This window comes from Poecile atricapillus, chromosome 1 (genome assembly GCF_030490865.1).
Source record: "Poecile atricapillus isolate bPoeAtr1 chromosome 1, bPoeAtr1.hap1, whole genome shotgun sequence".
NCBI classification, from domain to species: domain Eukaryota; kingdom Metazoa; phylum Chordata; class Aves; order Passeriformes; family Paridae; genus Poecile; species Poecile atricapillus.
Genome location: NC_081249.1, coordinates 174,625,927 through 174,652,359, shown reverse-complemented (window position 1 = coordinate 174,652,359; position 26,433 = coordinate 174,625,927). Strand labels below are relative to the sequence as shown.

The 26,433-nt window shown below is 39.2% G+C and overlaps 1 protein-coding gene across 1 annotated transcript in view; it reads left to right on the top strand.

The window, feature by feature from the left end:
* SYNE2 (spectrin repeat containing nuclear envelope protein 2) overlaps positions 1-26,433 on the top strand; it is a 174,126-nt gene that overhangs the window by 73,493 nt on the left and 74,200 nt on the right. Inside the window, exons 48-65 of the mRNA XM_058860814.1 lie at positions 77-232; positions 605-870; positions 1,953-4,053; positions 4,728-5,047; positions 5,743-5,887; positions 6,283-6,498; positions 6,862-7,127; positions 7,869-8,025; positions 10,718-10,873; positions 13,497-13,637; positions 13,974-14,156; positions 14,569-14,706; positions 15,753-15,938; positions 16,906-17,028; positions 18,552-18,734; positions 22,457-22,582; positions 24,929-25,111; positions 25,659-25,733. Coding sequence (XP_058716797.1) covers positions 77-232; positions 605-870; positions 1,953-4,053; positions 4,728-5,047; positions 5,743-5,887; positions 6,283-6,498; positions 6,862-7,127; positions 7,869-8,025; positions 10,718-10,873; positions 13,497-13,637; positions 13,974-14,156; positions 14,569-14,706; positions 15,753-15,938; positions 16,906-17,028; positions 18,552-18,734; positions 22,457-22,582; positions 24,929-25,111; positions 25,659-25,733 — 5,121 coding nt within the window. The remainder of the gene's footprint in view (positions 1-76; positions 233-604; positions 871-1,952; positions 4,054-4,727; positions 5,048-5,742; positions 5,888-6,282; positions 6,499-6,861; positions 7,128-7,868; positions 8,026-10,717; positions 10,874-13,496; positions 13,638-13,973; positions 14,157-14,568; positions 14,707-15,752; positions 15,939-16,905; positions 17,029-18,551; positions 18,735-22,456; positions 22,583-24,928; positions 25,112-25,658; positions 25,734-26,433) is intronic.

The following is a 26,433-nucleotide window of genomic DNA, read 5'->3' as shown; positions in this document are numbered from 1 at the left end:
GTGAAGCAAAGTGCTGCAGTCAGAAAACTTACTGGTTTAGACCCTTCAGAAATAAGAATCTTGTTTTGTGTTGTAGGACACAGGTGCAGAAGTGGTTGTCCAGAAGGAACTGTTTCCCAGAGTGCAAGTAAACAATGAATATTTTGAAGAGGAACAAAAGGTCAATGAGCTGAAAAATGAAGTGGCTGAACTGGATATGGTGCTTATAAATGAGCAACTAAAAGAGCTGGAGGTATGGAAACTGCAAAGCCATTCCTGATTTTTAATGTAGTGATAGATTGCAGAATGGTGATTCACTTTTGGGCAAACCAGAATTGTTGCCCATATCCTTATCTGAGTTTTAACTGCACAATTAGTCAGTTTGTCTGCAAACACCATGCCTTGATGCATATCCAAGTAAATCCCATAGTTTGTACTGCTCTTCCAGAGGGCAGTGATAGATACACCTATAAGATTGCTTCCATGATGTGCTCCTTTGCTTTTGTGGATGAGCAGGAATATGTTTGTAGGTGAATCAGCATTTAGCCGTATTTCATGGTGAAAGCTGAGAGTCTTTAAGATCATCCTTTAATCCCCTCTCTCTCTGTGATGGGCTTGATTGTAGAACTTAAAAACTGAGCTGGAAACGTGGAAAGCAAAATCTCTGTGCCATAGTGAAGAACCAATTCCCAGTGGAACAGGACCAAACGGAGCAGAGCTGCAAACCATGGAGCCTGTGGAGCCCTGCTGGGACAGGCTGCTCCAGGAACTGGAAGCTGTTAAAGCAGTGAAGCAGCAACAGTGCTGTTTAATTAATGAATACCAGAAAAATCTTGCTGCTGCACAGTCCTCCATGAAAAATTTGTCAACAGAAAAAGATAACATAAAAATGTAAGTATAGTGGAGGGGTTTGGTTAAGAGGTTGCAGAACAAATATGGTTTTACACTGAATTTCGTGACATGCTTCAGTAATGCTCAGTCAAGAATATGGAGTTATATCCACTTCAAGAGAAGTCTTAGAACTTTGTAAGTTTGTGAACAGAGTTAAGCAGAAGAATTTCTGGTGGCTCTCTGCTATCCTTAAACAACATCTACTCTCTTTATTCCTTAGGCAAAACAAAGAAGTAGCTGCTGGGCAAAAACCTATAAAAAATCCATCTTAAAATATTTCTTTTAAAATGTGGCAGATAAGAAATAGTCATTTTTCTTTAACGCCTCGTTAATTCCAGGTTTTTTTCTGAATGAAATATCTCTTTATTCTGAAAACTTAACTTACTTGATAGGAAAAATTTAATGGCAATAAGTAAGTCTACGTTACCAAATCAGAGGTAACCACTGCCAGAAAAAAATTTACTGTGTTTTGTGAATTAGTCTTCAAAACACAAAATTAGTTTGTCATGGTAATGTACCAATATAATTTGAAAACATTTAAAAGCTATCAAGTTGTTAATTTACAGCAAAGGAATTTACAAAATGTAATAAAAATCTGTCTGCTAAATGCATTTTAGATGGGCATTTAAAAATATTCCTGGAAATAAAAGATGAGTAGATTCATTTGGAAGTGTTTACCTTGTGTGAATGAAAATGTCTCAATTTTTTTATAACCAAGTTTTATCTTCACTGTCAACCAGAAATTACTATAAAATGTTGTTAATTCACTTGGAGCTGACATAACACTGCTGCTGATTTTTAAAGCAAGGGCTACATTCTATGTTAGTAGACACTGCTATTTTAGAGAATATACATTAGAATGTATCATTTTTGTACAGATATCAATGAATAATGAGTGCTTTGTAGATAAGCAAGAAATTATTCTATAAGGGTGGTTAGGGAATTCCCAAAAGAGCACTGAGAGATACGTGTGATTAAGTGAATAAAGTTAGTGAATTACTCTAAAGAGTGACATTTGTTTTTAAAAAGTCTGGGTATAAGGAGAATTCATTATTTTTAAACACTACCCATGTTTTTGGCAGGGGGCCTACGAACAACACAGTTCTGTTGGAGAAAATTAAGGCATGCATAGAGTCCTTACGAAAAGAAAGAGATGTCTTAAACCAGCTGCAAAGTCAGCAAGAAGTTTTATCTCAGCATTTGACATGCATGGATAAAGTGTTGACAGAGAGCCAAATGAGGCAGCTGGAGCACTGGTGGCAGCACATGGAACAAGCTGTGCAAAAGAAACATGATCAGGTTGTGGCAGAAATCGATGAGTTTAACCTGCTTATGAATAAAGCACGGGATATTCAGAGGCTGATACAAGAACAATATTTACAAGCAGAGTTACATTCCTCAGCTGCAGGAAAAGCCAAAGACCCTCTAATTTGGACCACAGAGCTACAGGACATTAAACATGGTCTTTCTCTGTTAAAAAGAAGGATTGAGCTGCAGATGAAAAGAATTTGGAGTGATCAAGAGAAGGTTGCTTTGGAGAACTCCATACATGATTTGCAGAGCAAATTGGAAGCATTATCAGCACAACAAACTCCTCAAGAGGATACTCAGACCACTGGTCCTGCTCTCATGAAACATGAAATGATGAAGAGGCTAAAAGAAAATATTTCCTGGGTCAAAGATTCACTGTCTCACCTTGATCAGAAAGCAGCACTTTTCCCCAGTGATGTCAAATCACAGATCAGAAATTGTCAGCTTATGAACACAGATATCCTAAACAGAGAACCTGTGATTGTATCCCTGGATTATGGGCTCCAGCACGTCCTTCCCAGCTTGGAGCCAGAGGAGGTCTCTGATATGACCTTCCTTTTACAAACACTGAAGAATTCATACAAGGCTCTTGTTTTAAAATCTGCTCAAAGATTGCAGCACTTGGAGCTCCAGCTGGAGGAGAGGCAAAGACTCACTGCAGAAATAGACAAAGTTCACTCTCAGCTTCGCAAAGCTGAGCTGATGGCCAGGCCTGACCCACACCAAACCAGCACATGCTCAGAGCTGGAAGGCCAACAAGCCATTCTAAAGGAGATGCTGAAGGACATACAGGAAATAGAGGGGCTTATCTCATCCCACTGTAAAGAGAGTCAGGTCACAGCTGGGCAGCTGAGCCTGTCTGAACAACTGTTCTTGATCGATCAGTTAAGAAGTCTGAAGAATAGGGCAAGGAAGACACAAAGGCAAATTCAAAGTAAACTTCATGAAGTACAACAAAAGGCAGCTGTCTCCAGAGAGTTTGCTGAAGGAATAGCTTCATTGCAGCAGGATCTTGATGATCTACAGGATGGTGAAATGAACCTGAAAGATGATGAATTAGTAGGTGCCAAGCAGGGATTAAAGGACAAATGCAAAGCACTGAAAGAAAAAGTGTTTGCTTTTCAGTCAAATTTGTCACAAGTAATGAAATACAAGGAAATATTTGAATGTGTAGGTCTGAAATGGGACTCACTGCAGCTGGATGAATTGCAAACTAAATTTTGTGAAATTAAAAATAAAATTAAAGGGAAAATAATACACTTGGAAAATATTGTTAGGGAATGGGATAAGATTCAAGGATTGCTAAATGAAATCCAAACTGTGACATCCAGTGTAAGAAAAGAAGCTAATATCCTAAATGATAGCTCCAGCTCTTCTCCTGCTGAGAATGTCATATCTGCACAGATTCTATTGCAGGCAGTTCAACAAATCTTGTACTTAACCCAGGAGGCAGCAAATCAAATTAACAAAAATGAGATCTTTGATACATCATTCAAAGAATCTAAGAGGAAAGAAATAAAGAGCCTGGAGAAAAATGTTGAGGAATTAAAACAGTTTCTTCAAAACTTGGTCTCTGGGCTACAAAGTGTAAACAAGGAAGGTAGCCAAAATGAAGTAGAAAATATATGCCACATCATAAAGCATATTCAATTAGAGCTCCAGCAGCCACTTGTGATAGACATCAGTACAATGCAGGATGAAAAGCTCCGATGGGAAGCAATTCAGAATATGATGGAAGGAAAGTTTTCTGCTCTTAAATGTATCATGGAGAAAGAGAGGGAAAAAGAAGAAGAAAAATCTGCTGCTGCTGCAGAAATAGAGACACTGCAAGGCCATGAAGCACAACTGAAGGCAGACATTGCTGCCCGTGTTGTAAGTATATTTAATGAAAGTAAAGTATTGACATATGCCTTTCCCCAACAATAAGATTAGGTGTCTGTGACTGTGGCGTTTTTATTTTCATGACTCACATCCACATTTATTCTAACAGCTGAATTGGCCTGTGGTTGTCTCTGCATTGGTGGATAGGGTGGGAATCATGACAGAAATTAAAGATACAAAGAAAATTGTGTTAAGTTTGTTTATAATTAATCAGTGGGGATTAGCACAAGAAAAGAATGGTAAAGAAGAGGAAGGAAAGTACTCTGTTGAAATATTCAGCTGAAGAGAGACTGGGTGCAGTCATTTTGTGATTATAGGCAACATTTTCAATAGTGACTATGATGAAAAAAAACCAAGTGCCTTATTTCTACTGTTATTACCAGCTGGGAATGATGAGGAGGATTAAAGCACAGGTCAAACCAATGTTATCAGGAATGGTGAACATAAGGGCAATATGAGGGCAATAAATACATGGGTTACAGCACTGCTCTGTGACTAAATAAGCACCAAATGTGTTTGCCAAATGTCTTCCCTCACCTCCTCTGGCCAGTTCTGGGAGCACTGGTCTCAAAGACAGCCAAGTGTGAAATTCTAAGGCCATGTGGTGATCCAGAGGAGCACAGCAGCCTTATTTTATTGCTCCTTTCTCTTTTTAATGCTTTCAGAATGCCCTGGAGGAGGCATGTAGGGCTGGTGAGCTCTATACCAAGGCCCTTCAGAGGGCTGCCAGGTTGCTTGAGGACTGTGAAGCTCCAGCCCAGGCTGCAGCAGAGCTGTGTAGCTCAGTGGAGATCTGTCAGACTCCACACTGGGAAGAGGAAGAGTTCAACTCTGCAAAGGCTGACCTAGAAAACCTGCACTCCAAGCTGAAAAACCTAGTGAAGCCAGAAGACAAAGTATGTCTGGAAAATGCTTTAAGAGATCTGGTGGAGAAGAGTTTGGCATTAAGGAAGAAGGCTCAAAGAAAGGAAGCTGATGAACAGAGGTGGGTTTAAGAGATCTTCATAGATCTTGTTCCTTATTGTGAGAAGCTTGACTAAAAATAAATCCAGTGCTGTTTCTGCTCTGATAGAAATCCAGGTATTCAGAAATTCCAGTAGAAAGAAGGATAAGCATTCCTTTTGTCCTCAGGTGTGATTGTTAAGGAAGGAAAATTGCCAGACAATAACCATATTGCTACTGATTTACAGTGCAGTAATTTCTTGTATATTCCCAGATGTGGGGCTTGAGTGAGGGTCATAGCGTGCCAGAACCAGAAGAAAGCACATTTCTAGTCTCCAGTTCAGTGCTGGTGGGGGCTAGAATAGTTTTCAGAGAGTCCCTAATTCATGTCTTCCATAGGCTGTTCCAGTGGCTTGGGAAAGTGAAGCTCAAGTAAGGCACAGGATGTAGTTTCCTTCCTTCAGGTACAGAAGAAATCTGGAGGGCCTTCAGATGCAGGTATAGAAAAGGTTTGGGAGAGAGAGTGTAGGGTTTTTAAACTGCTTGATCATGATCCACTGATCAGTATCTCAGGTATCAAACTTTAAGTGTTTAACAAACACTTTGACAATAACTTGCAGAACAGTCAGGACTAGAAGTTCATAAGGTTTTTTAACATTTCTATTCTGTTGGGCATTATGGTTGGAGAGAGCAGCAACAACAACAAATTTTAATTGATCCATTCATTGTTTCATGCAGATACTTTGAAAAAAACAAAAGCTACACAGAAACCAAAGATAAAGTGTGTGATAATCTTAAGAAACTAGAAAAGATGCTTAGACAGTCTCTGTCTAAGATTCCAGTGTCTTATAAGGAAGCTTTGGAGCATTTGGAGGAAAGCAAGGTAAGAAAGGCTCTGAAGAACTTGAAAAGCTCATGCAAAACTAGTTCAGCTATGTATACCATGTAATAACATAGTAGAAAGAAGTGGAATTCTTTATCCTATATTTATGTATATATAAAACCACAGAATATATTAATATATTTATATACTTGTTAAAAGACCAGGTATAATAGACCACGTGAAATGAGTATATCTTACTGCTTATTTTATTTACTCCATCTTTCTCCACCGTCTTAGCCAACAGAACTCCCTCATTATGAGTGTAAAATCATGTTTTACCAGCTCAGTGGAGTGATTGCCATTTTCATAGAGGATCCTAATCATGTTACTGAATACTTCATTAATACTCTTGACTGTAGCATTTTACTGATTGATGTGTTTGTTTTTCCTGTAAGATTTTAGTCTCCAGCATTGACTCTGCTGAAGAGGATCTCATGAAGCTGAGGCAGATCTCTGGAGAGATGCTGAGGTTATGCAGAGGAAGTGACAGGGCTCTGGGCAGGATTGTAAAAGTGCTGTGGGAAAACTGGCTGGGTTTGCTTGAGGCAGCCAAAGGGCTGGAAATTACCTGTGAAGAGCTAAAGCAGGAATGGAAATTCATCAATGAAGAGGTGAGTTGCTCAACATCTGTAAGTGGTGGAGATGGGGCTGTGAGTAAAATGGCCTATGAAGGGCTGACATCAGGGCAGAACATCATTTCCCACCTGCTGCTCAGTTACCTTCACCCTTTCTTCAACCCAGAGGCAGAAATGGTGGGGATATTTATTCAGTCCTCTGAACCAAGGGCAGCTCTGCACAGGGTTATATGTGCTTTGTTAAAGCAAGCTCAGAAGTTCTGTCACACTTCAAAGGTTTAAGTTCTGACTGTGTAATTCCCAGTACTTAGTCACCCGTGTGAGTAAATGAATAATGTAACTTCAGATGGTGGAATAAAAGAGCACTTTATCTCATGATTTGCCATGTTGTTTATTTAGCTGGAACGAGAAGCAATAATTCTTGATAAGCTCCAGGAAGAACAGCCAGAAAGCCTTAAAGAGAAGGAAAAGGCCACCAGAGAGGAACTAGTGGAGTTACTTGATTTTGTGAACTCATTTGAAGAAAACATCAACCAGCAGCAGCTCCTCTTACTCTTGCTTCTTCACCGGATAAGAAACATCCTGAATACACCTGAAAATGCTGAGGGAGAAGCTGCCCTTCCTGCCTTGTGTGAGATAAAGGCAATGCAAGAGCGCTGTAAAAAGTAAGTGGTGTGAAATTGCTGTTGAAGATATGAGATAAAACTATTCAAAAGCACAGGATTTTACTGGAGATCAAAGAATATGTAAAAGCTGTAATGCAGTTAAAAAGACAATAAATCCTCTCCTGGGTCAGACCAATGCTCTTGTCTCACCCATCTGCTGTCTCCAGTATGGGCATTGGAGAATATTATTTAGAGAGAAGACCTGAGCGTGGCCATATCATTTGTGGGCTGCAATTTGTGTTCAAATACAGTAGGAATCAAGGAACAATAGTCAGTTTTAGAGGTTCCAAGTGCTTGTGAATTTTAAGATTTTCCATTTTTAGGAAAATCAGACCTCATGCTTTTTGCAACAATGCAACTTTCATTTTACTCAGTGAGTGCCACTGTCTAAAATTCTCCCCAAATATTTTTTACAAATCTGATGATTGTATTCACCCTTTTCTGGGTTTGCTTCTGGACATGGTAATCTTTGTGAACAACATCTGCTCTGCCAGTGTCTTCAGACTGAGAATCTGACCTCTGCTGATTAAATATGCCTGCACTCTGGTTTGGTCTACCAAACAGCATTATCTGAGGACTCACTTTAAAGAAACTGAGATAACAAGTGATATAAAACTAATAGATTTAACAGAAAAAAACCCTAAGTTACAGACAAATGTGATTCTGACCTACATGATATCTGTATTAAGCATGCTCTTTGCTCTTAGTGTTGAGTCTAAAACAATGTATTCTTTTGCATAGGTTGTACAAAAAAGCTCAAGACCATAAAGATTCTGTGAAAGCTGAGATTCAAGAGAGGAACAAGGTCACTGAAGAAATAAGTGCTGTGACAAATGCATTACAGAATGCTGCATCTGTGTTATTGCAGGATGCTGATGGAAAGGCAGAACAGCTGGAGGTTGGTAACAGCTCTGTTATTGTGATATTCAGAATATCTTCTGGCTTATGCTGGTGCTTGAACTTGCTCCAGATAAAATTAATGGTGAGGTCTATGCATGTTGACTTAAAGACAATGAATCTGGCTCAGCAGAATACAACTGGCCCTGCCATGGCCTTGGTTTGTTTTTTTTTCCCTCTGTGGGGATCTGCAGGCAGGCACAGAAGCATTTCCAGATTGCAGAGAAATTCACATCCAGCTCCATTCCTTTTAGGAAGGGCTGGTTAGTGTCCACCCTGCATGCTTTCCCCTCTGTATACCTACCCAGGGCAGCTTCAGATACGGTGGATTTGATGTCCCAAATTGGGGGTTAACCCAGTAAATGATTTTTAAAAATCAAATTCTGATCAAGACCACAGTGCCCAGCAGCAGCCACCGGCAGTCTGTACATTTCTGCATTTTTTGACTTTATGAAATACTAATATTCCTAATACTTCCTGAATATGTTTATTTATTATTTGAATTATATTTGTTTCAAATTATTCTTATTCTGTTTATATTACTTTAATATTTTTTAAATCCTGAACAAAAATCTGTTCTTAATTATATTTAATCCAATTATTATAGAATTTATAATTTATTTATTTTAGGCTGCTAAAGTGTAGTACAAATTTGGGCTGTCTTTGCTGAGTCTTGTATAAAAACTGGTTGGGTGTCCTAGCAAAGGGCTAGGAAAAATGCAGAAGCCAAAGACCATGGTGGCAGATGGGGGATTAGCATGAGAGAGAAATGTTTATTACATGTTTAAGAATTTCTGAAAACCCATGAGCCAGCATTGCTGTGGTGAGACCTTGGATTTGTCTAAAAGGGCTGCTTTTCTATTTAAAATTATTTAGAATTATAATTTAGAGTTTAATGATAGAATTATAATTTAGAATTATAACTTAGAGTGTCTGCTTTTTTACTGAGTTCTTTGTATCCAGAAGGAAATTCTACTACTGCAGGTGCTTTAAACCTGATCTTTTCCCTCACATACAAACTTTGCTAGTCCGAGCACCTAAAACTCACCCAAAAGTGAGTTTAGACCTTGTTCCTGTTCCTGGCAGCAATGGCACAAGCAAATGCTAGCAGCAATCCCATCAAATGATGTCTTTTTAGCATTATGTTCACAGCAGGCCTGTTCCTTTTGAGAAGATTGAGCTGAAAGGATTGAAGAATTCATTAATTTTACATTGTCCAAACACCAATAAGCCAAAACTTGCAGGGCAATTTCATCTCCTACTTCCAAAGAAAATCTAGTTCCTATGAAATCTATAGCATTAGTCAGGACTCCACTGCACCTATTGAGTGGAATATCTATTTCATTTTGAGATGACAAACCTGATTTAGCTGGGTGGCAAAAGTTTTAAATTCACCCACACAGATGAAGAGGGAAAGTGTTATTATCTCATCCCTTAGGAAAAAAATTGGGACAGCTTTGATAGGTACCTGCTTTCCAGCTAAATAATGTGTGAAATGTGCACATGCAGTAGTACACAAAAACCAGTTTGCAGAGACCTTCTTTGTTTTAGAGACAGGACTTGTAACTGATTCTTTCCAGTTAAGTCAGGGAATCTGTGAACTCCCATAAATATTGATGCAATCTTAATTGGGCCATTTGAGAACAGCATCCTTCTCCCTGAGAGAATGAGGCACACGGCTGTTTCATGGGTTTGAGGGTTTGGGTTTTTTTAATATCAACAATCCCAGTTGCTGTGGGATGACAGGAAATAAATCAGCCTCAGTGTCTTACATATTTCTTCTGTGTGTTGCATTTGTGTGAAGGAAAAGATTCCCAAGTGTAGCCTATGAATTAGTGGATTACCATTACTCCTGATTGAAAAAGCAAAGGCAGTTAATTTTAGTGTCTTTCATTGCCTGGTAGGAGGTCTGGATAATTTTTCCCCATAACCTGAGTTAACATTTGAGTTTCTCAAACAGCTGAGCACTGGGGAAAGGAACCATAAAGCCAGCAAACAGAACCTTCCAACTTGAAACTCTAGAAAACCTTCCGAACAAATGAATTTCTTCATTCTTTCTGCAGGAGGACTTAGCCCGGATTTTATTTCTAGGCCACAGGCTGTAAACAGTTGTTCAAGTTTCTTTTATCTCATAAAACCTACATTCTTTGTGCAGAACTGGAAACTACTGTTTTGAGAGGAGCCTGCTGTGCTGCTCTGCGTAATTGCCTGAAAGCAGACACTTCAGCCTGAAACCTGTTGCTTTTTGTGGCCTTTGTGTTGTTTATAATAATGAAGGGATGGACGTTGGCTATTAAACATCTTTCAAAGAGAAAAATGCACTTTTGGCAGAAGGGAGAGTGCAAAGGTTAACGTTTAATCATAGGGGCTCTTCAGATGGTCCCTTTGCTGTGGCTGTCAATGAACATCAGTGCGTCACTTCCCCGACACGGAGCAGTATCAGGTTTAATTAATTCTTACAGATTGAAGAGCATCATTTGATTAAATGAGTCAGTATTGCTTAGAGTTTATCTGCTTGCAGAGGTAATCAAATCAGATTTGATATCCCAAACCCAATTTTTCCAAACCATAATCACGGTAGGAAATATAAAACACGTTACGTGTGTGTGTATATACACATATTTATGTACCTACGCATACATGCACGCACTAAAAACTGGATAAAACTGATGAAGTTATTCTTAATTTTGTAGGAGCTTCAGAGTGTGATTGGCAGAGAGAGCCAAGCTCTGGAGGATATAATGGAGAAACTTCGGATCAAGTATTCTGAAATGTACACAATAGTCCCTGCAGAGATCGAAACACAGCTGGAGGACTGCAAGAAACTACTGCAAGACCTAGAAGAGAAGGTAATTGTTGATGTGGTTTTCATATTTATCTATTTGCAATGTATAAATCATTCCTCACACCTAGGTCTCCTTTTTGAATCATCTTATGGTAAGCAATGTGAATATAACATTTTTAGTTTATGTTAAAAATGGACGTGGCAGAATCTTGAGCATTAATTTTTAATGTGATGTGGATGCTGTCTTCTATCCAATCTCATCCTTAAATTGGGAGCCAGTAGTCGAAGTTGATTGCAGAGCTTGTACAGCTAAAACGAGAAAATATTTTCAGAACTAGGTTAAAAAAAGGGCTTTGAAATAGGATTTTTTTTAAATGTAACTTGCACATGTAGGGTATCAGGACATGTTTTTTTTTACCACCCCTGAGAATACGGTTGCCTTCCTTTAAAATCCGGGAATTTAAATAACTGAATCCCATTGCATTGGTTTTTTGCAATATATTCTATCTAAGCAGTCAGCTGAAAGCAAAATTAAGGGAAAACAGAGTAATACACCCAGTTTGGGGTCACATTTTTAGCCTGATGCAATTATTGTTGTTACTTACTCATTTGTGTTATTTTAAAAATGAAAAAGAAACCCCTTTCAGTTCTCATATTTCAGAACTAATGATGTTCAGTGCTAATTTTTAAGGTTAAATCTCAATTAATTTGATAAAATTTGAAAGTGTAATAAAAGAGTTTTGAAATCCAGTTACCTTTTAGTGTCTATCAAATGACTCATTTTATCTTACATAAAATATTTAGCAGCATGTTAACTAAAGTTTATGAGTTTTAATTTGGTTAACTTTATAGATTCTGTTTCAAAATGGGACTAGTCTTTTCAGAACCAACAACTGGGAGGAGAGAAGAAAAACAAAACAGTATTTATGCTTTGGGGTTCTTTTTTGTTTACTGATTGATTTACCAAGATATAAAAGATTATCCCAAAGCACACATTACCTGTTGGAGTGAAAAAACTGGTCCTGGAAGCTAGATAACATTTGCTTTTCACATTTAAAACAATAAAAACTATCTTGGAATTTTTCAAAATGTGTTTAAGAATCAAAAAAAATCATGGTGGAACTGGAGGTCAGTGCAGTTACATATCAGGTGATACCAGCATGTGGTAAATTGAGTTGTCAAGTTCTAAAGTCACTCTGCTTTCTTCTAAATCTGCAAACCAGAAAATAAAAAATAAATTGTACATTTGGTGCCATAAATAATAAACTTTATCCCAGTAAGAAATATTGAAATTAAAATCCTGCTTTGCTGATGATCAGAGCATTGACAGATGTAGTGTTTTTATCCTGAAGAAATAGAGGAAGTCAGAGCTTGATCTCTTTACTCATTTCCAGCTGTGTCACATCGCTCTTACATGATTGTTTTTTATTTTGGAAGCTGGCATGACCATTTTTCATCTTTGGTATATTCCAGGATAGTAATGGTCAAGTGTTCAGTGATTACAGCCTTGAATTCCTTTTTCCAATAAGTTCTTAGGCACTAAGTACAGACTGACTTCACAGGTTTTTGTAGTGTAAGTAGAAGTATTTCAGAGGAGCCCTCTAGTTCTTTTTATAGATATTTATTTCGATAAAATGAAATTTTATCGATACAACATTGTACTGTGGGTACTTCTTAGAGGGGTTGTGTTGGAATCTAGAAATTATGTTAATAAAATTAAGAAATTAGTAGATAATTTGTTAACTAAAAATGGTCTTAATTCCTCATCCCACAACAAGGGTAAAGTATTTCAGTACTAGGAGCTTCAAACTAAAATAACAATTTAAAAATATTTGGTATCAAGGCAGCATGAAACTGTCCAGTGTGCATTTGCCCCCTAAATCCTAGGGTTGCTGCACACAAAAGAATTTACCACTATTTTCAGGTGCTTGGCTGACCCTGGCAGCCAGCAGGATTTAGTGAGAAAAGATGTCACTTTTGGGCAAGATCAAGGACTTTTCTCACTCCCTGCACTCTATCCAGTCTGGAGTAACCTGGTAGCTTATGCTGTGTTGCTCAGTCCTGTGCTCAGGCAATTACTCAGCTTCAGCTTTGAGAGTTTTTCTCTTTACACAGAAAATCAGGCCCTCCACTGCACCAGTTTTTCATTTCTGTGGAGTCCTGCAGAGTGAAATTAAGTTCCTCAGAGCTTTTGTTTTAGTAATAAATCTCCAAGTTTATATTGAGAAATTTTCTGTGCATTGATGTACTTTGATTTTTCCTTATTTGTTACATGGAAGTCCCAGCTGTCCGCCGAGACATGAAGGTGTCATTCTGTGTTTCTTACAGCATAAATCCAAAAATCCACACATAAATCCAAATGTGACCCTTCCCACCATGCAATCTCTGTTAGAGATGAGAGCAGGGTGAAGCAAAGCACCCAGAGAGCTGCAGTTCCTCAGTGCTTGTTTCCCCAGGGGCTGCTTTTCTCAGCCAGGCATTTTTAATGAGAACAAATTAGTGAACAACATGTAGATGTTGAACCTGCTCATGTTAATGCTTTGTCCTGCAAATGTAGCTCAATTCCAGTGTTTTTAACGGACTTGTCAAGAGAAACAAAAAAAATTGGAATATTTTTGGTAAGGTGGTGCACAGAAACAAGCAGATCTTTGTAATCTGCCTGATTTTTTTTCTCTTTGCTGTGGCAGGTTAGCTCTGAAATCTTGCAGAACTCTCCTCAGTATGTGCTGAAAAGAAAAGCAGAAACTATTAACAATGGCCTTCAAGCTATTGAAAAGATGTTGCAACAGAAGAGTGAAAACATTGGAAAAGCCAAAGAACTTCAGAAGGTAAACTTGCCAAAAAAATAATCCGCGGGTGTTAAAAGATTTTAGGTTGTTTTTACAGTGACTGTTTTATAGCACAAAGTGCTCTTCCATTCATTTTATGTCTGTAAAAGGAGAAATATGAGCAAGCATTTAACTGGTGAATATTTATCAATTCTTTCTCACAGGAAAATCCATGTTTTTTTCAACTGTGAATCACACATGTAGATATAAAGTGTTCTGTTCTCATCATATCAGTTCTGAAACCTTTGTAATTCATGTCCCACATGAAGAACAAATAAAGCTGCTGGTATCTTTGAGCCTGACCTTTTTTCTCATTTCCCTTCTCTCCACATGCAGCAAATTTGGGATATGCTGGACCTTTGGCATTACAAACTCAATGAGCTGGATGCAGAAGTGCAGGATATAGTGGAGCAGAACTCCTGCCAGGCTCAGGAGTTGATGGATATCCTGGTGGCCCCCCTGCAGCAGTACCAGCAGGTCTCACAGCGTGCTGAGCGCAGAACTGCCATTCTCAACAAGGTGGGTGCAAATGGATCACTTCTCTAAAAAATCCAATCCTATAAAAAAATTCCTATGAAGAAAGGACTGGCTCAAGCCATGGTTGAGGGGTTTATGTGGGGAGTTCTTGCCCTGTGTGGGTGTTGAGGTGGTTTTCTCAGACTCTGCTAACAGGCAGTGGCTATTGCTGTATAAATTGCAACAGTGCCCCCATGAAATGTAAACATGCAAGCACCACAATGACTTCGGTGAGAGGGGGAAGCCTGAAATCGTGAAACTGTTTCAGAAAAGTGTTTTGTATTTCATCATGCTAATTTAACTGACCATGGTACAAATGCATCCTGTTTTCTTTTAATCTTGTTCATAGATGCATCTATCTTACACAATGAAGCAACTAACTTGTGACTTTCTGTAAAATTCTGTCATTTCCTAGGCCACCAACAAGATGGAAGAATATGAGGAGCACTTGAAGAATGTGAAAGATTGGATAGAAAGCACCAACAGTTTGCTAAGAGCTGATGCTCAGCACGACTCTGCAAAAAGCTTACACAAGCATACTGATGAGCTCCAGGTAAGAGTTGATGCAGGTAAATGCTCCTGTTAGCACTTGTTGCTAAGAGCAGATGCAGTTTTCCATTCTTAATTGTTACTGATATAAGTAGTTTACCATTTTCAGTAAATTTTTTAAGTGAAAAGTAGTTATAGTTGACACTCATGGAATACAGATGTTTTTTGGTGCTGGACATACGTATCTTGTGCAGATGCTGAACTGTTGTAAAACTTCCAGAAATGTGTGATTGTCTTCTGTAACCCTGCTGAGTGGCTATGGTCAGTTTTTACTGCCTGTATATATAGGATTCTTTCCATATTGTACATAAGCCAAAAAGGCAAAATGCTATTTTTTTGATGTCTGTGTGTTAGATGGAAACTTTGAAGTGAGCTGTGGTTTGGAAGGCTGTGCTCACTGTTTCTTGAAGGTAATTCTGATTGGTAATTTCAAAAATTGAATGTTTGTAATATTATAGGGAAGATTAGGGCCAGTGCCAAAAAAAATATTAGGTAATTTTGTACTTAAAATTTGAGTTTTCTATGTATCCACTCCTGGCTTAGACCAAGTGAGAAAGTTTGTGTTCTAAATAGACTTCTGTAGTAAGAATTCTTGACGGGAAGTAGGTGATACATTACAAAAGCATGTAGCCACAGTGGGGAGAATGTGATTTCCAAAAGCCATTTTCTGTGGCAAAAGGTTATTGTCTCCTGTGTTTGTGAAATGGAATGTTTTGTTTTCATGGGCTGTGAAACGAGTGGATTTGGAAATGCACTCTGGGCTTGCATTAGGGTGGAAAGGTGCATTCAGTCCTTTCCTTCACACACCACCCAGACAAATTGATCATGTGCATTTCTTGTAGCCCTCACTGTTCTTCATGGCAGTGTTCACTGCAGTTAATCCAAAAGCTCAACCAGTTCATTGCAGGGGAGGAGATTTCACATCACACACAACTGCTCTGATATTTTTTGGAGCATTTTGTTCCTTTTAAATCCTTTCCTTTATAACTATAATGTTCAGCAGGGATGTATAAGCTCCTATTTTGTACTAAGCTCCTATTTTGTCTCCAGATGGCTTTGGAAGACTCAGAGCAAAAGCAAAATCTTCTGCAAGGTATCTTCATGGAGCTGGAGGAGCTGTCACCTGTCTTTGAAACTGACAGTGTAATACAGCAGCTGAATGAAATGGATGTTCAAGTAGCAACTTTACAGCATGAGATAGCAGAGATCCTTCCACAAATCCTGCATGTGGCTGATGTAAGTCTGGGTGACCCAAAAGCCTTTTATCAGAGCTTCATCATATGTTAGGAAATGCAGATTATATCACCTGCATGGAAAACAGGGTGTCGTGCTGGTTTCTGTAGGTGTGCCAAGTGAGGAAATTGTTTGGAAACAAGCCATCAGAAGGCATTTGGTAACTAATTAAGCTGTAAAGTTCAGGATTAGCGCAGGATGTAGGAGGAAAGGCTGTGAGAGCCTGGGTTGGTTCAGCACAGAGAAGCTTGGGGGTGAGAGGTTGATATTGCTGCTGGTTGTTGTTACATGATTGGAGATTACAGACAGGATTGGGCCAGGCTCTTCTTGGGGTGTTCAGGAAAAAGATGAGCAGTAACAGAACTCAAGTCAAGTAACAAAGGAAATTACATCTACATAGTAGGAAAGATTCACTTTTTTTTTTTTGCAGTGAAATTGGTCAAACACTAGATCAGGAGTAATAGTCCCACCTCAAGAGATACCAAATCTCAACAGGATCACAGCCCAAATGCCCTGGTTTGATGGGTACCAGAGACCTTTCAGCCTAAACTACTGTGACTGTCTCTGTGAGAGTTCACAAACAGCTGTCTGTGGAGTCCTTTTCCATCTGACACAAGTCTATTCCTACTGGAAGTTGAAACAGTGTAATTACAGCACTTTCCTATTCTGATAACTATCACCCCTGGAAAACTGCCTGGTGATTTATAATGTGAATTTTTAAGGATGTTTTAGTTCTGTATTTAGGGTTTAAAACAGACCAGATGATCTTGAATACTTAATTCCTTTAGAAGTTATGACTAAAACTAATTTATAATAACTAGCCTTGTGAGCGATAGCACCATTTGTATATCCTGCATATGCTGCACTCATTTCTCAATATTTCTTTTTAAATTTAAGTGAAAGACAGAAATGCAAGTTGGCTTTGTTATTTGGGCTACCTACAAATACCCTTCTTGCTCCCAAAATCTAGGAGTTGGATGCCATCGAATCTCACGTGAAAGTGTTTGAGAAGGATGTTGCAGAAATGAAGACAATCCTGTCATCAAAAGATCTGTTAGAATTTTCTCCTAAAGACCAACTTAAACATGGACAGGTCTGTGAAAACTCCTACATAGGCTTTTTTTCCTGATCAATGTAAACCCTGAGGTGAGAGTGTTGAGAGACCTTTTCAAGGAGCACGGTCATGGTTTGAACACAAAACACTTGAAATTAAAGCACTGTTGAGAATATGCCCCCAGAGAATTCGAGGGTGTAACTTCAGCACATGTCAGGCATAGCTGCCGCTTTTGAGATCTCCATTTTTTGGGAAGTTTATGGCCTGATTTTCAAGAGACACTTGCTGCACACCACTCCACTTGGCACCAAATGGAAGTTAGAAAATTAGGCCTTGTTCTTCCAAAAATGGAGACAAAATTTAGCTGATGATTCTTTTATTTCACACCATATACATACAGTCAACAGTGTTATCTGCCTAAAATACAAAAAGCATGGGTTCAGTTTCAGGTGAGGAATAAAAATGTCATCATACCTCTCATAGCAGGGTAACTCTCATAACAAAACCATGCAGCTTGTAATAGCTACATTACATGGAAAAACTACAGTAATATTTCTTCTGGAAAATAATGTTCACCTACTTCCTTACTGTAAATCAAAGCCTGGATAGGGCAAAAAAATCCTGATATAGTCTGGTTATGAATGAGAGAATAAGCATCTATATTTCCACTGGGGCATTTTAAAACAATATCTCCTTGACAGGGAGTTTAACAAAAATGTTAGTAATTAAAAGGCCTGTAGGTGATTTGTATTTATATTATTTTTTAATTCTGGAGTGCCCTGCTGAATGAGGTTGCAGTAGGATTTGATATTTCTTGAGGAGAACCAAGAAGTTACAAGTTGCTATTGCCGTTCTGTCTTCATAAATTGATCAGAGTCTTCCACAAAACATGCATTGTGCTATGAAACTGCACATTTCTGTTCATCCCAGACTGATCAAGGTGGTTGTAAACTGTGCATTCACTGCAAGTATTGTGATATGAAATGCTGTCCTTGACAGGAGAGCCATCTTCAGGGGTTTCTGCTGACTTCCATCTTGATTCATTATCTCATCTCTGTTGATAACACTCCTTTTAGGACCATCGTAAAATGATTGGTTTGCTGGACAAAAGACAAAACCCAGAATTTGCCTACAGTGACATCAAAGAATTTGCACCACTTTAAATGTCTTCACTGCCAATGATGTTCTGCTTTGAAATGAGCTGCTTAGTAAATAGCAACTAATCTGAATGTGAGCCTTTTTTTGTCACTGTGCAAACTTTGTATATGCAGAAAAAAACAATATTGTAAATAAACTTACAACTTTGTCTTGCTTTAGACAACTTCACTGTGGATTTTCACTTAGTAGTTCCAAGAACAAGAATTACAGAATATTCCAAGGGACCCACAAGGATCATAGTCTGACTCCTAAATGAGTGGCCCACGTGGGGATTAAAATTTCTTCCGTGTTAAATGGGAAACTCACCAAAGAGAGCTTTTGCTCATTATTAGTGTAATATAAACTTATGGTGTTGATTTTTCTAACTCAGTATCACATCCATCATCTCTGTTCTATCCTGACAGGTTATTCTTGAGCATGTTGGTCCCATGCAGAAAACTATTGTTCGTATACAGTCCTATGAAGATGCTCTTCAGGTGCCAGGGCTGAAAATGCAACCTTTCTCAGTCTTCCAAAGAGCAAGACAACTCTTGAGAGAATTGAAGAAATTAGAAAAAATTACCAAGGAACAAAATGAGCTACTGGAGGTAATTGAATATTTTTGATTTTTTTTTTTCAGTCACCTGAACTACCTTTTTTTTAAGTAATTCTGATCTTTAAACAGTATTGCTTTTGCAGCCATGTAGTTACACCTATTGTGTCTTCTGTGTAATGATTTGGGGATTTTTTTTTTTGTTCTGGTTTCTTTTTTGTTTTTTTACCTATTTAATTTGATCCTGCAACAAAGCACACTGCATAGTCTTGACATACATTTCAGTTTTCCAATTCACTCACAGCTGACAACATACTGTAGGAGTGAAGGCTCAGGTGTTCCATGCCCCAGGTTTGCACTGCTGATTGAAGTCCAGTGTTAGATGCAGGTGCTCACATCTTCAGCTCCTGAAACTCACCTTGACCTTGACCATGGAAATTCTTGTTGACAGCCATTAGATAGCAACTGCTAACAGCAGAATGTCTTCTTACTAATCCAAATCAGTGAGCCATGAAAGTGCCCATTCCCTACAGCTGTGTTGTGGTTAATTCACAGTTTTGAGGCAGGCCAGTGTGTGGCAGGGGTCTTGGAGATGCTGTTGGCCAGGCCAGCTGTGGAAACAGGAGGAAAACAACAGGAGAAGGCAATGCTGGTGGGTCAGAAAGTGTTAATTGTGCAGGGAGAGTCATGGAACAGCTCCAAACCTGAAGGAGTCTGCAAACCTGCAGCACTTCAGTGAGCAATGTGGTTGTACCAGCTCAGGGAAGTTTTAATTCAGGACCTGGTCATGCTCCATTGCTCAGGCTGGAGGAAATCTGGAGTTTGGTAACGTAGGTTCCCACGGCAGCGGAGGAATTAAAGTTCTCGTGTGACCCATCCATTTCTTGGCAGGATGCTGACAGCACCTAGAAAAATGTTACATTATCTTTGCTGATTTGGTTTTCCTAAGCTAATAGGGTAAAGCAGAATGCTTTAAAACATCTAACTGGGCACTTCAGGGGCCAGGCAGACAAGTGAGAGCTAAAACAGGAATGTCCATTTTTGATTTGCACTTTGTGAAATTAAGAGCAGAACACAGAGAAAAACTCAAACATGCCACATGACTAGTGCATGCTTGGAGTTGGATAAAAGCAGTGACTATATTAGATTTGTATAAACCCTAGAGTTTGGTTTTTGTTGGTTTTGTTGGTTTTTTTAAGTCCATATAACTTCTTGTGTCCAAAAAATGGATATGGTAAAATGTACCTTTTCCTGAGTTACCAGATCAAATAATGGAGAATTTTCAAAACACTTTCAAAGCATCAGAAACAGGGTGCTTTCCAATTATCAGTTGTTGTCATGACACTTGTAACTGGTCTTTGTGCAGTATTAACTCAAATTTTAGATTTTTATCCTTTTTGTAAAGCTGTGACCTTTTTGTGCTCAGCATTTGCCTTTATCTTGTAGACACCCAACAATCTGTAGCTGAATGAAATTTCTTTGTGAGAAAACAGATTGGAAAAATTGCAATTCTTGGCAGCTAGTGTATCAAACTGTGCAAAATAGATTTTCCAGTGGAGTTGAATGGGTTGAAAGCAGCAGTACTACAATGCAAGTCTAGCACCAGCTAAGGTGTAAGAAAGGATAAAGCCATTAAACTGTGGCATTTTGAGTGCTGCATTAAAAAGGTGGTAAGAATCCTGCTACAGAGGAAAGTAAATGGGAGCCAAGCTTCCTGTACAAATATATACATTTTTTTCCCCCAGGGATTAATCTTTGGATGAGTTCACCCATAATTTGCTATGGATGAGGCAGTGGAATATTGCATGAGTAACTTTTGTATAATTGAGTTGCATTGTAACACCTGAAACAGTAAGTCAGAAACAAAGCCTGTAATAGGTATTGAAAATGCTCTGGGACAGGAGTTTAAGTGACTTAGTTCTCTGTTGAATGTTGCCCTCTGTTTTTTTTATTATGGCCTAAGTTTCACACCTAAATAACATCATCAGGAGGAAGGTTTGGAAGCCACATCTGCTTCTACTGGTTTTCAGTGCAAGAGAGTGGTATTATTTGCATATCTGATGATTAACTGACCTCATTTTCACTAAGCTCTTCCAAAACAAATACACTGTGGGTAGGTGGGCCTTTTCCATGGGTAGGTCTTCAGCAGCTACCGCAATATGAAAAGTAAGGAGCAACTGTTAAACAGGAAATAATTTGAAAGCAAGGCAGCACTTGTAAGAAGAAATTCAGTCCCACATATATGGCATAATTTGTTATACTGGATAAAGGATAGAATCAGATTTTCTTTTCTCTGAGTAGAAGGCAGAAACAAATTAATTGTCTTCAGGTAAGTGACTATATTCACATATTGGTCCATGCCAGAATACATTGGAGTCTGTGTATGAAATATTCAGACTCTTTAGTTAGTCAAGGAAATTTGAGGTAGGACTCAATTTATTACTACATAGTCCTATTCATATGGAGTTGAAGGTGTGAGTAAGAGAATCTTCCTTTTAGGAGGTCTTCTTTTAATTACTCATTAAAGCTGAGCAAAGACCACCTATTCCTTTTTCTTTCTTCTCTGATTCTTTGCCTGTGACATTAAGAGTATAGGCCACAAATATCTTCCCCTTCAAATTGCCTTTCTTTTCTAAATGAGGAAAATAGTTTCTTCACACTTTTAAGACCTGTAAAATAATAATGGTTATTTAGAACCTTGTTAGCCTGCATTTTCTTGAGAGGGGGTGCTGCTATGAAGAAGTGACTGAAGAAATGGCACTGTTGCTGTTCATAGTAGGAGAGACCCTGCTCTGAAAGGCAGTCTGTGAACACTTTGCAGTGAGATCTTTGACCTGTTGGGTCATTCAGGTGCTGCTGTCAGCACTGTAGGATCAAGCCTGTTGACTTCACTGTCCCTTTATTACCTTTTGCAGGCACCTGAGGAACAGTCCTTTGATATTTTTTGTTCTCAGTCTGTGAGTCCAGAAACAGAGCCACCAAGTGCTGTGCATATTCAGTGTTTTCACAAAATATTCTGACTTGTAGATGTGACAATTTCTTAATGACCTGAGACATCATGACAGGCTGTGTCTGACAAATATGAGTGTGTGAGGAGATTGCCCATTTCTGCATGAACAGCAAAGCCTGGGAGGGGGCAATGAGATTTTGCTGTCACTGTCAAATGAGTAAAATTGAATTTGACTGTTAATAATATATGTTTTCCTATAAGCCATGTAATCAGGAAAAGTTCACATGGTAGGAATGCTTATCACTTTTATTGGGAGTATTCAAACAGTTGGACAGTGTGGTTGGGGTATCCTCTGAGCTGCAGTGTTTTCCTGGTGCACAGCACAGTTCATTCTTGGTCAGCGCAGAACTAGCTGGCAGTAAAGACTTGAGCAGCAGTAAAAAACAGTTGGGCTTTCTACTTGATATGAAACCCTTTATCTTCTCTCTTTTTCACAACCTTTTCTAAATTGTAATGAATGTGATGAAATCTGCTCTATTTCCATTCGATAGCCAAATTCATAGTTCTGCTCTAGAGCTCCAACACAGAAGACTCCACCATACTTCAACTTGTGGGTAGAGCAGATTGTTTGTCTTCAGCAAGTGAATAATAAACTTAGTGAGGGATGGGTTGTGCAAAGTTAGCAGAACAAACACAGATTCTGTTACACATAACTGCAGGTACAAAGGAGGCTTCAGTACTCTTCAGTTCAACTTTGTTTCCTTACTGACTTGTTTGTTTATGTACTCCTTATTTCAAAATCATTTATGGAGATTGCTATTTCACAGGAAACTGTAAAGAAAACAGAAGAATGTGAGGAAGAAATTGAAAAGTTGAAACAACTCCTAAAGAACCATTTGGTCGAAATATCACATGAAGATCAACCACAGGCTCAGAAGACTCCTTGTCCAGAGGTGGGTCTCATTATTTTCCTCTCTCATGTGTCATCCTTATCCTGACTAACATTAATCATGATGATGCAGAGCACCAAGAAATAGTGGTGTGCTCCCCTTCCCCGCCACACTCAAGCAGGCAATTGAATGCCATAGTGTGACCATGCAATTAATTACAATTAATATTACTTTGCAAGTTGGGTATATCTTTCAATGTATACTCCTTTACTGATTTTGATGTGTCATTTGTACCCTGATCAACTTGGAAGAAAAAACTGGGTGCTGTTTTCACAACAGCTGTTTTGCTGAAACAATATGCAGCACTGAGAGCTTACCTGTGCTTAGCATCCTGCTAATTTTCCTGAGGTGGCAGCTTGGGATAGTGCCTAAGGAGAGAACTGAGTCTCCTTCTGATGACTGGTCATGCAGTACTACTTATGGGTATTCTGGTTAGGGTTAGATTCATTAGACTCCTTTCCTTGCCCTCTCTGCCACACTGTGTTTTTATCACTGGTAAACACGTGTTGCTTTTCTCTCTACAGTCAGCTGCTTTCTGTAATGGATGAATTGTTTTTCTTAATGCAAAAATAAGATGTGTTTTAAAGATAGCACTGCAGAAGTCAGGAAATTTCTAATTAAATGTAATAACTATTTATAAAGTGCCTCTGAAATGTTCAGTTTTTTCCAGTCAGTCACAGTAAAGTTAATACACTTACATTGTACTTGCCTAATAACTATAATCACTCAGTAGGCTCCTAAGTACATAGCTGCTCTGCTGTCAGCTGGTTGGATGTTGGAGGCTTGATGTAGTGCTCAGCGTGACTCATTTCCTGATTCTTCCTTGTTTTTGTCTCTGAGTGTAGGATTTTATGTTTAATAGTTCTTGTTTTAGCAGAAAACTTGGCAGATGCAGCACTGCATGAATAGAAGTGGGCAGTGGAATTGCCCATCTTACTGAGGGATTGCAGAAAAATAAGCGATTTTAAGAAATATTTGGTTTCTGTGGAGGTTATGGCTAATTAAGTTTGTGAAATATCTGGCAAATCTATGCTGGCAAGTCTCCTGTAGTGAAATAAGTAGATATACTGTTCCTAGTGGATGTACATAAAAACTTGCCAAATTGTCATGGATGACTGTTTCTTCATTTCAATGACGTTTTCTTTCCTTTACCTTTGGATGATTTTATCTTGTGGTTTTGCGTGTACAAAAGGAAAAAAAGCATTGTCAGAGCAGAGTTCCCATGTCCTCTGAAAATTTGCTGGAGTTCCTCCTCCACCTTTCTTGTAATGCTGCCACCCTGGAGCTATGAACAGAAGCTGTAGAGGAGACAGGTCCAGCAGTCTCACAGCTTTCATCTGCCACAGATTATTACTTGCATAACATCACTAATGACAGAGCATGGTGTGGAGCCAGCGCTGTTCTCACTTCAAGCCTGGCATCAAAGCTTGCTCTGATCAACTGAGCCCAGTGTGCAAAGGGATATTTAGCCAGATTTCAGTCTTCTGAGCAAGTAACAATGCTTCAAAGAGCTTTAGCACTTTCAGTAATGAAGGGAGTAGGGCAATTCTTGCCATGTCCTGTCTTACTCTGTTATTTGCTGGGGTTTCTTGGTTCACCTGGAGGCTGGGTGGTAAGGAAAGCCCTAAGAAAAAACTCTTAGGGCAGAACACTGGCTGGAGCAATAGTTATGGCCAAGAAGGAGACAAAGACAGATTTATTTCCCCCTGTTAGTGCTGTTACTTGAGTTATTGTTTAGTCTCTGTGGAACTTTAAATATTTTCCTTAAGCTGTGCTGGGGTCCATTTCTCCCAGTATCCCATTCAAAGTCATGGGGTAATTTTGGCCCTAGCCACATCCCCAACACCCACCAAGTGGTTTGTTTCCTTTGGGCCAGCTTCACCAAAGGCTGAGCCCTGAGCATCCCTCATTTTCTGTCTTTGCCCTCCTCAGGGCTTTCCCAAGTGTGCAGTGTCAGGCTGCCAGGGAAGGTAGTTGGAAGCAACATGCCCTGCTCTGACACACGGAGTAATGTAACCCATCTGCATTCCCTTTGTCCTGGAGGAAGCTGGTATTCTCATGGATATGCAGGACCTAGCTAGAATTCATTCCAGCCTGCCACATTTCCTTCCACACTACCGAGTTCTGCATCACAAGTGGCAAGTGCTGTCCTGAGCTGAATCTGTTCTGTTGGTTTGCATGTACCTGGACATCTCCTGCAGTGACCATGGGGAACTGTCCCAAAGCCCAGAAAAAGGAAAGGGGGGAAGTAGCCCCAGTACCAGTAAGATGCATCCCTAGTGTCATCTGTTACATTGCTGTTTGGTTAAATAAGAAAAACAGATGCTTATAGATGTTGTTGCTCCTTAGGGAGAGATGGAAGCTGTAAAAGAAGAAATCATAAAGCTGTGCCAAAGAAAGGAAGATTTCCTTACCGGGATGAAGAATTCCATGTCTGAGCTTCACCAGCGCCTACAGCAAGAAGTGCCTGAAGCAGCAGATGAACCTCCAGCACAGAGTGACCTGATTGGGACTGATGTTTCTGGTCAGCAGGTAAGTGATCACTCACCTGAGGGCCAAAGAGGGGAGGTAAATAACCCTTGCTGCTCCTGGAGGAGTGGCATGTGAGAGAGGAGCACCCCTGCCCTGTGAATCAATACTGTCTCTCCTCCCCTTAGTGTTCAGAAGGACTGAGTGTGAGGCATGTCTAGGAGAGGGTAGGAGAAGTGTGCCTCTGGTTCTTAGCATTTTTCTCTTTTGACATGAATTTTGCATCAATCAACAACAAAATGTTCCATGTGTAGTTTTGTTGATCGTCAGTTGTTCTGGGATTTTCAGTAAATTATTTTCATGAGGCAAAATGAAATTTGCCCCTTTTGTAGCTGTGCTGTTGAAGCCTAACAGCCTCAAATCCCAATTTTCAGAGGTGCTTAGAACCTGCAGATTTCAGCTACTTTAATGTAGGTTGCCAGATGTTCAATGCTTCTCCAAAAGTGGATCTCAAGTGGTAAATTTGTTTTGGTTTACAGGCAGAAGTGAAGAGGCTTCTGCTGTTCTTGCCATGATTAATTGTGTTGTCTTTCTGTGTTTATTTTTGTAGTTGAAAAAAAGAGGAGTGATATCTCTTCTACCTTCCTTAGATGAAGAATCAGAAGACTGTTCTTTACACAGCAAGGTGAGTCCAGTGCATTTTATAGATATACAACTGTGTATGTAAGAAGATTTTGGTAAAGGAGAAATTATGAAAAATGTGAAAACCTGAAATATTTCAGAACAACTTAAAACATCTGTTATCACTCCAGGATATGAAGGAATTACACTCAAGCCAGTGTACCAATATTCTGGTGCCTATATGACACAGCATCTTGTCCTGTGAGGTGTAATCCTGCTTTTGGTGGGACTGCCTATTTAATAATGCCCCCTTTATGGAAGTGGTAATGGCGAAATATGGCCTTAAATAGCAATGTTTCCATGTGGAAGTGGGTGTCAGAAAGAATTAGCCTCTGAAATGCCAAAACATAAAAGAAACAACAAAATTTATTTGTATCTTTGAATTTAAGTAAAAAAGATGTGATTAGACTATTGGGAGTGAAGTTCAGATAGAAGAGATTTCTGGGAGACTGGGAGAAGCTGGGGGATGCTGCCCTACAAGCTGCTCTGAATATGAGAGGTCTGAATGCCCAGGTGAACTGCACAGGAGCAAAGCTAATTGCTTTTGGGAAAAAACTCTGTGGCAAGACAGTGCAAAGAAGTCCAAACAGCTTGGAGAGCTTGTGCCTCACTATTGATCCAAGCACGTCAGGTTCAGGGTTTTTCACTCTTCACCCTCACTGCTGCAATTTTCTTTACATGTATGACTTTTTAGGGGACAGGAC